This window comes from Eutrigla gurnardus, assembly GCF_963514095.1.
Source record: "Eutrigla gurnardus genome assembly, chromosome: 14".
Taxonomy (NCBI): domain Eukaryota; kingdom Metazoa; phylum Chordata; class Actinopteri; order Perciformes; family Triglidae; genus Eutrigla; species Eutrigla gurnardus.
The window spans coordinates 14743797-14757809 of NC_139937.1; the positions used below are offsets into that span (position 1 = coordinate 14743797).

At 41.2% G+C, this 14013-nt stretch overlaps 2 protein-coding genes across 2 annotated transcripts; one reads left to right on the top strand and one right to left on the bottom strand.

Annotated features, from left to right (window-relative positions):
* Positions 1-236: 236 nt before the first annotated feature.
* rwdd1 (RWD domain containing 1) lies at positions 237-4042 on the top strand. Its single transcript, XM_084027496.1, has 7 exons — positions 237-415; positions 943-1008; positions 1258-1388; positions 2169-2312; positions 2564-2696; positions 2791-2853; positions 3566-4042. Exons 1-7 carry the CDS (start codon positions 343-345, stop codon positions 3676-3678), a joined length of 723 nt encoding a protein of 240 aa, XP_083883622.1. The 5' UTR covers positions 237-342; the 3' UTR covers positions 3679-4042.
* Positions 4043-5501: 1459 nt separating this feature from the next.
* On the bottom strand, positions 5502-12705 carry LOC311024906 (amine sulfotransferase-like). The gene is made up of 7 exons (XM_084027495.1): positions 12577-12705; positions 10561-10722; positions 9201-9418; positions 6998-7124; positions 6799-6893; positions 6493-6673; positions 5502-6332 (listed from the first exon to the last, which is right to left on the bottom strand). The coding sequence occupies exons 2-7, from the start codon at positions 10715-10717 to the stop codon at positions 6208-6210; spliced, it is 903 nt and encodes a 300-aa protein (XP_083883621.1). The 5' UTR covers positions 10718-10722; positions 12577-12705; the 3' UTR covers positions 5502-6207.
* Between the last annotated feature and the right edge of the window lie 1308 nt (positions 12706-14013).

Sequence of the window (14013 nt, forward strand, 5' to 3'; positions counted from 1 at the left end):
CGGCGGAGAAAAAAGTGGTTTCCGCCTGTGCGCTGGCGCTTGCAGACCTAAACAATCGATCACAGAGTGACATTGAACTTAAGAAAACCCGAATAAAGCAGAGATACCTACAGTTAACGTGTCCAGTTGTATTCTGACCACATGTTCAAACAGTAGTAGCCAAAAATATGACATTCACATAGCTGGATAACGAACATCTCCGGTATCAGACCAAAACATCAGAATATCGATAACATCGATCACCGCCGGGTGTGAGTGGAGCACGCAGCACAGCCAGTGTGTTAGCTTGGACATAGCGGGGATGATTTGTCTAACTTCCAGATAACCAGCAGCCACACGAAAATGACGGACTACGCCGAAGAGCAAAGAAACGAACTTGAAGCCATAGAGTCCATCTACCCGGACTCGTTCACAGGTTTGAATTTGATCAACGTCCCGTTAGACAGAGGGAGCGAGAGACAGCTGAGTTAGCTAGCAGGCTAGCAGGTAACGTTAGCTGATCGGTTACGCCATTTATTAAAGGATAAACCCGACAAACACAGCTAACTGGTTAGCTTTGGCACCCAGTGGTATAAACTTAATGGTGTTGTCACGCTGCTCGAGCTAAACGTCTGACACGCAGCAGTGATTGACGAGCTGTTACAGCGGGCCTTTACTGTGCATAATATGGACAGACAAGTAAGTTACGCCAAAGCCCATTCAGATTCAGGATCACTTCTTGAACACCTTTAACAGTGGATTTGTGCACATAGCATTGCACTGTACACACACACAGCATATACGCAGTATACGTGTTGTATTACAGTGTACTGTTGATGTATAATGAACCTAGTTCTATCTGGTTCTATCGAGGCTATCAGGTTATTGATTGGTGCATGGTGAGTTAATGTAAGATTGTTTATGAAATAGCAAAATGTAGAAATGATGTGTGTATGTTTGCAGTGCTTTCAGATGAACCCACCAGCTTCACCATCAATGTGACATCAGATGCAGGGGAAAATGATGAAAGTGAGTATTCTGACATGTGTGGTTGAAAACTGTCACCCCGTGCATGCATGACAGTCAAGCATTATGATGAAATCTCGCCTTGTTCAAAATGTAATGTTGTCAATGATGTTAGATATTAAATACACGGTGAGAGAAAAAGTCAGATTTGATTTGAGTAGTGTATGCTGGACAGTAAACACCACACAGTAACTGATCTTGAAAGTCGTAATACTGTAATTATATGAGCTTTTTTCTTTTCTTTTCTTGCAGCGGTGGAAACAACGTTAAAGTTCACATTCGTAGAGAAATACCCAGATGAGCCTCCGCTGTGGGAGATCCACTCCCAGGAGAACCTGGAGGACAGTGACGCGGAGGACATCCTCACCTTACTGCAGCAGCAGGTCTGTCCATCCGAACGTAATATGATCCCCTTAAAAAATATTGGTAGCTGGTCCATATGCTCTATCAAATTTAAAACAAACACTTGCAGGCCAACTGAAATGCCATGCTTTTGTTTAGTTTTTGTCTGCCAAAGCTTACATGTATCAGTGAAAATACACTGGTAATGACAGCTTGCAGCCGAGATAGCTAGTTAGCTGCACAGCTGCAGAAAACAGAAACTGTAACTTGTGTGTTTTAAATAGTGCTTTGTCCTGAAAACCAATGCTAATAACGCACTTTCTGCCCATGGCTTGTGAGTTACTGAGCCAGTTTACTTTGTCTCTCGTTCTGTCGCTCCCTCAGTCTGTCAGCTGCTGTCAATCAAACAACCTCATACCCCTCTAGCTGCTGAGAAGAAAAGGAACATTTCTGTTAATGGTTTTCATACACCAGTAGACTGTTTCTCCTGTTGGTATGGGATGATATTAACATGTCACGATTATCCTGGCCAAAATAATTATCATCCAAATATCTTTAAAATGACACTAACACATACTGGGATCACACCCCTGCATAAATCAAGGATAAATACATAAAATCCAATCCAGACACCTTTTTTACCAGTTACCCCTGATGATAGATGGATAGATTATTCTGATAACAGAATTCTTGACGATCAACTTATTGCGAGTGGTTTTTTATTGCGGTCCGTGATAAAATCCTATATTGTTTGTTACATCCCTAACCCTGATCTGTAAGTTACTAATGTAATCAATATCAACAATGTGGTTCTCTTGCAGGCAGAAGAAAACCTGGGCATGGTGATGATTTTCACCCTGGTGACGGCCGTTCAGGAGAAACTTAATGAAATGGTGGATGTGATGAAAAACAGACGAGAGGAGGAGAAACGGCGGAAAGAGGCTGAGGCAGAGGAAGCAGAGAAGGTATACATGTGACATACATTTACAGTATTTACACATTGTGATACGTCAATATCATCGTTATATTACAGCATGTTTTAGCAGCTGCCGTCTGCAGCATCCTCCCTTCATACTGGACCCATTTAATAAATTGGTGTGCCCATTAGTCAATTAGAGACAATAGGGTCAAAGTTGAAAAATGGCGAAGTTACCCTTTAAGGAATGACTGTGGTCAATGATAGTGTAGAGTATAATGATGTGTGCGTGTTTGACAGGTGTTGTTCCAGGGCACAGTGGTAACCATTGAAAACTTCCTGGCGTGGAAAGCCAAGTTTGAGGTGGAGATGGCCGAGCTGAGGAGTAAAAGACAGAAAGAAGAGGAGCAGGCAGGAAAAATCAAACTCACTGGTAAACTCTGATGCAGTTACTTACAGGTTCACGACCCGCACAATAGATAACATAAACACAAGAACTAAAGGGAATGTCATTTGTATCTCACCAGGTAAACAGCTGTTTGAGACAGACCACAACCTGGACACGTCTGACATTCAGTTCCTTGAAGACAGTAAGTGTTTGAGTGGTGATGATTGAAACCAATGCTGCTTTTAACTTAATAGACATTGTTGTCATTGAGGCGTCTTTTTGGTCCAGGAGTGAAAATGTAAAAAAATAAAAATAAAAACATTATTTTGTAGACATTTATATAATTACAGTTATTTATTTCAGTACGAAAAACATATTTTTTTTCCAATAACTTAACTGCATGAGATTAACATTATTCAATAACTGAAGAGTCAACAGTTCTGAAGTCCATATGGGAGTATAAGGCACAGTTTAAGTGTTGAATCAGATGCAATCTTTATTGGTACAAACATGTTTATTATTAATATTTATATATATATATATATATATATATATATATATATATATATATATATTATTATTTTTTAAATTAATTGATTTTAATTTTAATGCAGAACCTTTAGACTGCAACAACTCATGTTTAATGCATATTGAGGATGAGTGTACCAATGTCATTTATATCCGATATGGTAATTTGCAACACTCCCTCCCACTACCTCGTTATGTGATGTGGAAGCGACTCTCTCAGTATTATCACAGTTCCAACGTGTTTGAGTCTGCAGTGAACTGGGAAGAGATTTTGGGGTTGATTGAATACTGCAAGAGTATCTAGAAAAGGTGAAAACTTTATTTCAATGGGTGACGTCCTGGTGATGTCCACTTCTCATATACGGTCTGTGTTTCTTCCTCTGCAGCTGGAAACAACGTGGAAGTGGATGAGTCACTGTTCCAGGACATTGACGACTTGGACTTGGATGAGGATGACCCAGACTTTGACCCTTTAGAGATGGGAAGCGATGAGGACTAAAGCAGGAGTAGGACCGAGGTCTGCTGAGGACTTCCAGGACCATACCTGCTCCTGTCTGGGAGCCGATCATCCGACCAGACACGTTTATTTTTGAAAGACTCTTAACGGCATTTGGAGAGGGAATCTTCACAAATACACCACATACACCCAACCACGAGTGTTAATTTTTATGCCTGAACAATTAAATTGACCGAATAAACATCTGACATGGCTCTGGTGGTGTTTTACATCCCAGTGACAGGCCTTCTACTTGGCCAGGAGAGGGCAGTAAAATATCAAGTATGGCCAGGAAAGGGAAGAAGTATTCAGACTCTTTACTGACGTGAAAGTAGCAAATATATATAAATAAACTCCTTTACCATTACATTTAAGGTTACTGCATTCTTATCTTATTCCGAAGTGTGACCAGCGATTCTCATCCAATGTCTGTTTAGTGTGTGTGCTGTAAATAAGTCAATAAGTACTAGCAGCAAAATATATCATCTATGAAAACAATAAGTACTCATTATGGAGAGTAAAGTGCAACTACTTCAAAACAGTACAACAAACCACAAAATCCAAGTATTCTGTAATTCAATGTGTAAAAATGCAAATTTGGTAATGTCTAACATACATTTTGGTAAGGAGGAATCTACAGACACAAATAGACAAAGTAGTACAATTTGGATGTTTTCTTTCCACTAGAAAACAAAACTTAAAATAGATGAGAATAAAAAAAATCGACCCTCCCAAGTCGAAGCCAACAGCAGCACATCCTGATCCAGCAGACTCTGTGTCCCAAAACAAAAAGTGCTGTACACAGCATGTGCACTATGTTGAGCTACAATTTCCACAGTGAAATGTTTTATGAGTTTTACAGACTAAGAACAAGTGATCAGTGCAACATTTCAGTGCTGGACAGGTTTACTGTCTGGGTGCAGCCTTCATGTTTCTCTGGTTTCCCACAAGAGACGTACACATTCCCATTATCATACTGGTACGTCACGACAAACTCCAGATGGATTTGTACCAACAGTCACATGTATCCTAGATGTACACACAAAAGCAAACAGTAATGTTGTTCAATACACATGCTGATAAATGATTTAGAGAGAGTTATTAAGTTAAAAAAAGCAAACGGTTGCAGAAGTGGGACAGTCATTGTTTTTCAAGTCACGGCTATGAAGTCAATGACAATAAGTCCTACATTTTATGTTTCTAGTCCTTCATTAAATACAAAAGTTAAGATTTAAACAGGGCAACGGTACAATCAATTTACAGAAATAATGACTTTTGCCATCTGTATTTACAATCTTTCTTAACATCAACCTTTATAATGTTCACAGTCGATCATTTCGGAGCTGAATGTTTTTCATGTTGCAGTCTGGTTGTCTTTATGGCTGGACAGACAGATGGATATTGATAAAACATCCCAGCTCTACAATGTGATTTGCCATGTGATTTAAGACATGTTACCCTCTCCACTGGAAGATCATGTATTTTTGGGTGTGTGAGCATCTCATATTTATCTTATCTCATTTAGAACTGTATGCTCTGGGATGTCTTGTGATTGCAGTGATGACTGCTTTATACCGTCACCGACTGCTGACTCGGGCCCTCAAGTGATCAACAACGGTTTACGTTTGGTCGTGGTCATGACACAACTGGTGGAGATGTGCACTCTAAGTGCACCCCTCTAGTTAAAACATCATCAGCAAGCAAGTCGTTCAAAAAAGTCCAAGTGAATTCATGAGTCATTGGTGTTGACAGGGGCTGAGGGGTATGCAGCAACAATTTTGCCCAACAAAATATACAAATAAATAAGTGTGCAGGACATCATCATGTATGGACTTTAAATAATGAAGGTTTATTTTGAAGTATATGAGCCACTGTAGGCCTATCATAATTATAAATATGCGCCGCATATAGTACATTACATGCGCCACTGGGTGTTGAAGTCATTATGACTGACTCAAAGTCCACTCAAGTACAGACTGACAAGCGTCCACCATTATTTTCATACATTTACGTGACCATCAGGATTATAGACTCATATATTTTGCAGCCATGTTTACCACGAATCAGATGAAGAAGCGCTCCTTTTCTCTGCAGTATGAACCTAAACATGCATATACGTTCAAACGTCTTGATGTACTAGACCACAGAAAGCTTGCTTTTAGTAGCGTCAACATAATTGTGGCAAGGTAATGGGTTCGTGAGCGAAGACAACAATGTAACTGTGACAACGGTGAAGAGTGATCATCCGACTCAAGAAGCTGTAAATTATTAACGCTGAGATCCGACGTCTAGATTGGATGATCAGAAGAAAACAACTTTGTGTCCGTCCTCAGTGCAGCTTTGCATAGATTTCTGAGGTACTAAAATGAATGGAAACACAGTGAAGTTTAGCCTCACAGACTGAAATATACAAAGAAACTGGAATGGCAGGAGGGAAGAGAAGCTGATGTTTTTTTCTGCATATAGCACATGGTGTCCATGAAGCTGCATCTGTGACTCTCTTCTTCTTTGTGTCACGAGAGCAACAGAGGATCACTTAATGTCCCTGATATCCCACTTAAATAGAAGAGGAATTCCCTCCATCTCTCTTTGGAAGACCTCGTCGAACCTCGTGTTCTGGGCCACTGTGAGGTGATTCTTCCAGTCGCCGACGGTGCCTGATGTTCACGGGATATGAAAGGAGAAGACAAAGGTTGTAGTCACCCGTAATTTGAGTTGACATTTGAATACTTTTAATTATAAATATATAAATTAGTGGTTGAGCACAAGTGAGACGCATCAGAGTTCCTGCCTGCATCTGAAGCAGTACGTTCTTACCTTTCCTCATGAATGTTCCCTTGTGGTGGTTGAGCAGGTCGTCTGGCACCTGCTCATAGTTGGCCTGTGGGATCTGCTTCATGTTGTTGAAGGTGCTGTGTTTCACCACATTGGCCAGCTGCTCGTCAGTGAGCTCTTTACCCAGGAACAAGGAGATCTTCTCCACTGCAGAATGTAGGTCCTAGACAAAAACACAGCAGCATGAATGCACTAAATACCTATTTTTAAAACTTTATACAGACTGATACTTGGTAAAACAAGCCTACAACATATGACATGACAGACTGAAATTATGTCAACTCTTACTTGAATCATCTCTTCATAAGTGATGAACAGCATGTTCATTTCTTCCTTGTGTTCGTACCAAGTCTTAATGTGCTCAAACCAGCTGCACCCAAACACTGCAATGAATAATGCACAGTGTTACCGTACCAGCACACTGCAGACATTCATCACGAGCTGCACTGCTGACAAAATACCACAAGACACAAGAAAAAAAAATTACCGTCTCCTCTCATGAATTTCTCAAAGAAGTCATTGAAATCCTTCGGCGTTTCCAACATGTTTGCGACTTTATGGAAGTAGAAGTAAGACACAAGGACATCTTTGGGATTTCTCGCCACATAGATCACCTAGGAGAGGAACAGGCTTGGTATCAACAGTTTACAACTCTGTCCAGTTTGTTGGGGACTGACTGAGCTTTAAATGTGTTGCACACTAGGCACAATGCAAAATACATAGGTTGAATATATATGTTTGATATATTTATATATATAGATATATTAATGTGCTCCTCCAGTCACTGCAGTTCGGCACACTCTAGCCCCCCCCCCCCCCCCCCCCCCCCCAACCCAAGGACAGCCCGAGCACTCTATGTCCATGCCGAACCCTTCTGGGTCCTGAAATTGGCCTTTCACTGTTGGCTGTTGACCATTTCCTGCAGCTGGGCAGGAAGTCACAAGACAAACTACAACAAACAACAGCGCAATGCGAATGATGATGGAACAACAAAAGTGCTGGAACTAAATGATCAGGGTTTCTGTTAATTGTCACTGTAGCAACAAAGCCGAAGAGTGATCCAGAACGAGCAAGAACAGCTGGATAGATTTCCATGAATTCTGACTCCAGAGGATGAGTCAGTGCCAAAATTGATTTTGACCACCATCATTTCCATTGAAAAGGGATCTTTTTGGCCAGTATGGAGAGTAGGAACAATAACAATGGCCAATAATGGATTCAATGTACTATACAGAGTTGGGAAAACAGTAATCTATCCTTTAATATGTCACTGATATTGAAAAGGCCACCTGGCGGAGAGGTTGGGACTAAAAATACTTTGATACTTCAAACGCTACATATTTAACTTGCATTTATGAATGACTTGAGCAATGCAGCTGAATGTGATTTTTGGTAACACTTTCCTTTAAGTCCCCCTATTTCATATTCATAAGCAGTATATAAACATTTAATAAATTATTTATAAAAAAAACTATAATAATTGCAAAAGGAGAGAGAAATGTGTTTATTTATTCACTCTCTAGTACTGTGGGTGTTAATTGAGAACGTTAACATGAACAAAGGCATCAGATTGGCTGGCCAACCCTTAACAAGCTGACTCAATGGCCCGACACACCTGACAGAGAAACAAAGTATAGAAACATTGAGGAGAGGCTGACAATCGTTGCCTATTACTATACTATGGAGAAAAAAAAGTTGCTATCCCTGCATTGGCTACAGCTGCCTACACTGCAAATTGATCCAAAAAAGCAATTCTGGCTTTAAAAAAGAGCCTTATTTACAATATTGGCAACATGTTTAAGAGATGGAGATAAAATGTTTCTAATAGTTTAGCCTTCTGCTAACCGCAGCTAAAGGGTCTTTGTAATAGTTTAGCCTATTAGCAACACTTTCTTTACATCTCTATAATAGTTTAGCCTAATAGCAACATTTTTCTCTGCCTCTCTAATAATAGTTTAGCCTTCTGCTAAACGCAGCCAAAGGGTCTTTGTAATAGTTTAGCCTATTAGCAACATTTTCTCTACATCTCTATAATAGTTTAGCCTAATAGCAACATTTTCTCTACATCTCTATAATAGTTTAGCCTATTAGCAACATTTTCTCTACATCTCTATAATAGTTTAGCCTAATAGCAACATTTTTCTCTGCCTCTCTAATAATAGTTTAGCCTATTAGCAACATGTTCTTTCATTCTCTCTAATAGTTTTGCCTATTAACAACATTTTCTCTCCTTCTCTCTTAGCCTTCTCTGTGAGCGCTAAGTTCTCCCATGCTGTGCAGCAGCTCTGACAACTACAGTTAGCGGAAGGCTATTAGCAACTTGTCTCCATCAATGCGCTGCCAATATTGTAGGTCACTAGAGTCTTGCATCACAGTGTGTCATCTCAAAGGTATGCAACAAAATGTCCTAGGTGGAGCCGTAGTGCTTCGATTCTGGCACCCCACAACACAGCAAAAGGACTTTAGCGCTACTACTAGTCCACTACTACTAGTCAACTACTACTAATGTGAGTCTTGTTTGCCTCCAGTCTTTCTTTCTTTTTTTTGCCTCCAGCTAGCACTGTGACTTTATTGTGACGTCGGCACTTAAAGGGTCTATACTGCTTATAAATACACAATAGGGGGACCTAAAGAATAGTCTTACCGATTGTTCAGTGTGTAGTTGAAAAACACCTGGGTATAGAGCTGACCTTGCCCTTCTTCTGGCTCAGAGCAGCAGGCATGAACTGGAACTGCAAATGGGTGACCCTCACTCGGGGCGACGGGGCCGTCATAAACATCTGTCTGTTGCCATTCAACTCAATCCAGGGAATGAGATCAGCGTTGGAGTAGTTGTTGAGCTTACTGATGGCTGTCAGATCTCCCTTTGCCTCGAGGAGCAGCATGATCTGCTGCATCCAGATGGTCCCTGTCAAACAGAGCAGACAGGCCTCATTTCCATCTCCCAGACTCTGCGTGTCCAATGGCAGCGATACGGTCGACTTGGTGAGTGGCTACACTTTCTGTTTTTTTATGTGGCGCTTTGTCCTGATTTCTCAATGTTTTCACAATACACACTTCTCTAGCTGATCATTTGATGCCCTGCTCGCTGCTGAAATCAATTTGCAACACACAAAAGACGGCCTTGTTCCTTCCGCTATGCTGAGAGTAACAAGAATCACACTGGCCTTAAGTGCACTAACACGCCTCCTCTGTGGCCTTGTTTGCACCTGGCATTAACATGCGTCTTGTGTGATCCGATCACCAGTGGACAGCCCTAAGTACGTCAGTGTCTGGAGTGTCCAAACCAAATCCAACAAGATGTTTGACATACTCATAGAGTATGTATGGGCTTTTCTAAAATTTAAGATGTCATGACCAAAGCCAGTTTACGCGATTTGAGAACCGAAATGAGAAAAAGGAGAAACAAAAGAAGAGCCACAGCTTGATGATGACCTTTGTTATAGTTTCGTCTCCTGTTCTAGTTTTCCCCCCCAGAGGATGCCGAAGGTATGACCCGCCCTACTCTGCCTCTGATTGGTTTACCCCAATATGCCCAAACCTAATCATCCCAACTGTAGAAGAAAATGAGTTAGCTCACAGTTTTAATTTCATCATCCTATGCCCTTTTGTTTTCCCCCTTCCCGGACAAACTTCACAACTCAGCTATCTCACATTGATTAATCAAAGGTTAATGAACGACCACTGTTGTGACATTGTGTAGCCAGTCTTGCTTAGAGAGAAGTCGCACATTTGACTTCTCAGAAAGTCTCTTTCTCTTGAAAGTAGGTGTGTATTGAGTCAATACAAATCCACTCATCACACCTTTCCCTGCTGTTCTCTGAAACTCTGTATAAGCCTGGCTATAGTCCCACTCCAGTTAGAAAAATGATTCTAGCATCGTTGTGAAATTCTTCCTCTAGGGACAGTGATTCAACCTCATCTGAACCAGCCACAGAATTGGACCTGAAGAGTTTTTCTTCCACACAACCAGCATATGTGGTCAAACTCATCCCATAACAGAGACTGTGTGTGCACAACAGGAGTCATCCATCTTGAATTTCCTCTCACCTGATTTTGGGTACGTGACGATAAACACATCGGAGTCCCTGATCTCCAGGTTGTAAATCTGATCCACATCATCCGGATCATGAGTCCCGTTGATCAACTTGAAGCCTCTGTGTGACACCAGTTCATGTTCATGAGTCTTGACACCGTTTTCCTCCATGATAGCTAAAGCAAAAAAAAGGACATGGTCTCCTTAATCCATTCTTATGAAAACAGCAGTTAACGCATACATTAGTGATATTTGTTACCACATCTAGAGTTGATCAGCGGCCATTTTTGACATCTATTGAGCGTCTTGAAGGTATTATGTGACTAAAACCTATATGTGGCAACGAGGTAAAATTGATGGAGGTGTGATGTAATCTCAGTTTAACTGGATCATCTGCATTCTTCTCTATTTTTCAACTTTCAAAGTACAGTGGGATTCTTCTGGTTATTACAATGTGTGTGCTGGATTTTCGCGAGGTCACAAGATCACGCAAAAATTGCAGGATCATATATCGCACGAAAATCCATCTTGCCAGGCTTCAAGTAATGCGCTTGTGTCCAGTGAGCGTGAGCACGGACCAATCGGCGTCCCGTTAGGAGCTAGTGGGAGCTCCAGGCTTAAGTGTTTGTTCGACGACAGGGAGAGGCGACTGTTCGTTTTAAATAACAATGGCGGCTCAGAGGATAGCTGCATCAGTTACATCAGAATTGGAATTGAATATTTATTCACTGAAACAAGAGCAGAGAACCACACTGAAGGGTTTTCCCCATGTAAAATATGTTTCGCTCTTCTCCCCACTGGCTTGATAAGAGTTTGATTGACAAATCGCTCATCTAATCAACCTGCCAAGTATTTTTTTGAAAGTGCCTGCCCATCCTAAACACTTTCTAATTATGGCTTCTCAGATGCTTCTAACAAACCATCTGGTAGGTGAGGCTCAAAAGTAATGACCATAAAACTTTTCTATGTCTGTATGTTACTTCCACTTCAGCGTTCGCCCTTTAGGAGATAGAATCTCAAAAATGCCATCAAATCTAACCACAGGAGACTTAAATTTCCTGTACTACAATGCACTAATTATAATTACAGCATGACTGTAAATACACGCCTACTCGTCCTCATCATTACAACATTGAAATCAAAACATCGCCGCACACTCCAGGCTCAGATGCCAGCAGATGTGAAATTAATATTTTCTGCAGCAATCATCAGTAAGTAGCAAGTGGCTTGCAGCTGATTTGGGTTATCCTGAATTTGGGAGTGTTGTGACACTTTGCTTAAATATATAAATTTGCCCCTTTTTTTTTACTGTTCTCAGTACAGTGCTTCTGTATTAAATGCATACTTTTCCTGAACAGAAATGTGAACATTGGATATAGGCAGGTTCAACATTTTTGTTTTAATTTTGTTGATATATTACAGTCAAAGGTTTTTACAGAGGGAGTGTTGGATACCTCTTTTTAATCACACAATAAATCAGAAAATACCAAATTCTCGCCATATTATATTAATTATAAAAAAGTTCAATGAATGGAGTCTACCAATTATATTATATGAAAAAAACAACTAATTTTGAGCAGCCTTTAAATATGGATTCTAAAATGTCATACATTTTGAAGTCACCATGAAACTTCCCCAGTTGATGACATTTAAGACAATATTTTTTTTGTTGTATTTCAAGTTTTCTGAAATGTAATATAAATGAGGCATTATCAAATGCTCACTTCTGGTGAATGTATGGGAAATCTACAGACGCAAATAGACAAAGTAGGCTAGTAAAATAAACACCCAAACGTGAAAAAAGACGTTATGGAAACCAAATAGTCCAAAATCTCTAAACCGACCAGTTAATTTAAATCGACGTTTTGCCTTCATTAAAGGCCACATATTAATAGAATATATTGGTATTATTCATCAATCACCATCAGACATTCCACAACTAAAGTGGAGAACATGTTAAAAGAAGTCATGCCAATAATAGGCTTCTACTGAATCAGTTTAAAATGCAAATAGAGAATCCTGTTGCATACCTGCTCTGTTCGCTCCTTTGTCCGGTGCAGAATCAACGACGTCCAGTGCGTTCACCGTGACCCCCTCTCACCTCCCAAAAACACATGCATACCTTGTCTCCGCCCACTTTACGGCTATAAATACGTCACCGGCGGCCACACCTCTCTTCGTTCGCTGAAACTCGAGATGCGCATCGCCGCCTCGCGCGGTTAGACACTGAGGGAAAACAAAGCAGCTCGCGCAGAGTAGGACAGACAGAGAGCTTCCCGTTCTCACCGCACCTCAGCTCACCTCTGCGGGGGGGGGGGGGGGGAAGAGGGGGAGGGGGGGTTCCCAGCGGTGCGGGTGAAATGTACTACAGCTGTCCCAGCCGAAAACCGCAAAAGGAAGCTGATGCAGAAAAGAACCTCTTAGTGATTACACAACATCAGAACCCAAACAAGTGAGACAGCATATTTTCCAAAGTATGCAAGAACAAAAACAAAGTCAACAGAATAAACAGTTTGGAGAGGCTGATGGAAAAACAAGGATGGTCAAACTGGATGCGGAGGGGAGGCCTGGACCTCCTGACTCCTAGTCCCCAGTGCAGGTTAGGTTCGAGTTCACACCGAATCTCCAGAGCTGGGAGTTCAGCAGTCTCACATCCTGCGGGATGTCCACGAGCCTGGTGGTCCTGGACCAGATGCTGCAGTACCATCTGCTGGATGGCAGCATAGAGCTGGTGTCTGGGCTGATCTGGGCGTCGGCCTTCTGCCTAGTCAGGTCCTCCCTGATGTGAACCCAGAGGGACCAGAATCTACTGACTCTCCACCGTAGTGCTGTTGGTGTTGATGGGGGTGTGTGCTTCTCCCCGTTGCTTGCTGCTTCCCACAATCAGCCCAGAACAGACAAATCAAACATTGGCTCGAGTGAGAGACTTGAATTCACATTCTTGCATAACCTGAAGGCCGTAGTTTGGAGGAGTGAGTGGAGGGGTTTTCAGTTTGTTGCAGTTTGCAAGCAAACTGGTAGATGAAACTCTCACTGGATATTTAAAAGGCCCTAATTGGGTTCTTCAGAAATATGACCAACCAGCTTGGTATCACCCCATGTCTACGAGGGGTGCAGTTGATGACTAAAATGATGGGAAAAGTTACATTTTCAAAATAAAGCTAATATTAAGATGTTAATTTAGTTAGCTCAGGCACTTGTGAACATGTAGCTCCAATTACAGGAATATGGTTAGCCTAACACTGGATTCTTTACCCTGCTGGTAGCACATCCCACCATGCAGCAGCTTTTCAATACGTTTCTGTTACCAGACGAAAGTGACACAAAATGCTAAATTTTTTCCCCTTCTGACCTGAGAGGCTTATTTGCACTGTCTCCTTCCACAAAATCGAAAGCATTGGCGCAAGAGCTCCTTCCTTTTTTTACGACGTTAGTGGAGGTGTGTTTTTTTTTTTATATATGATGTG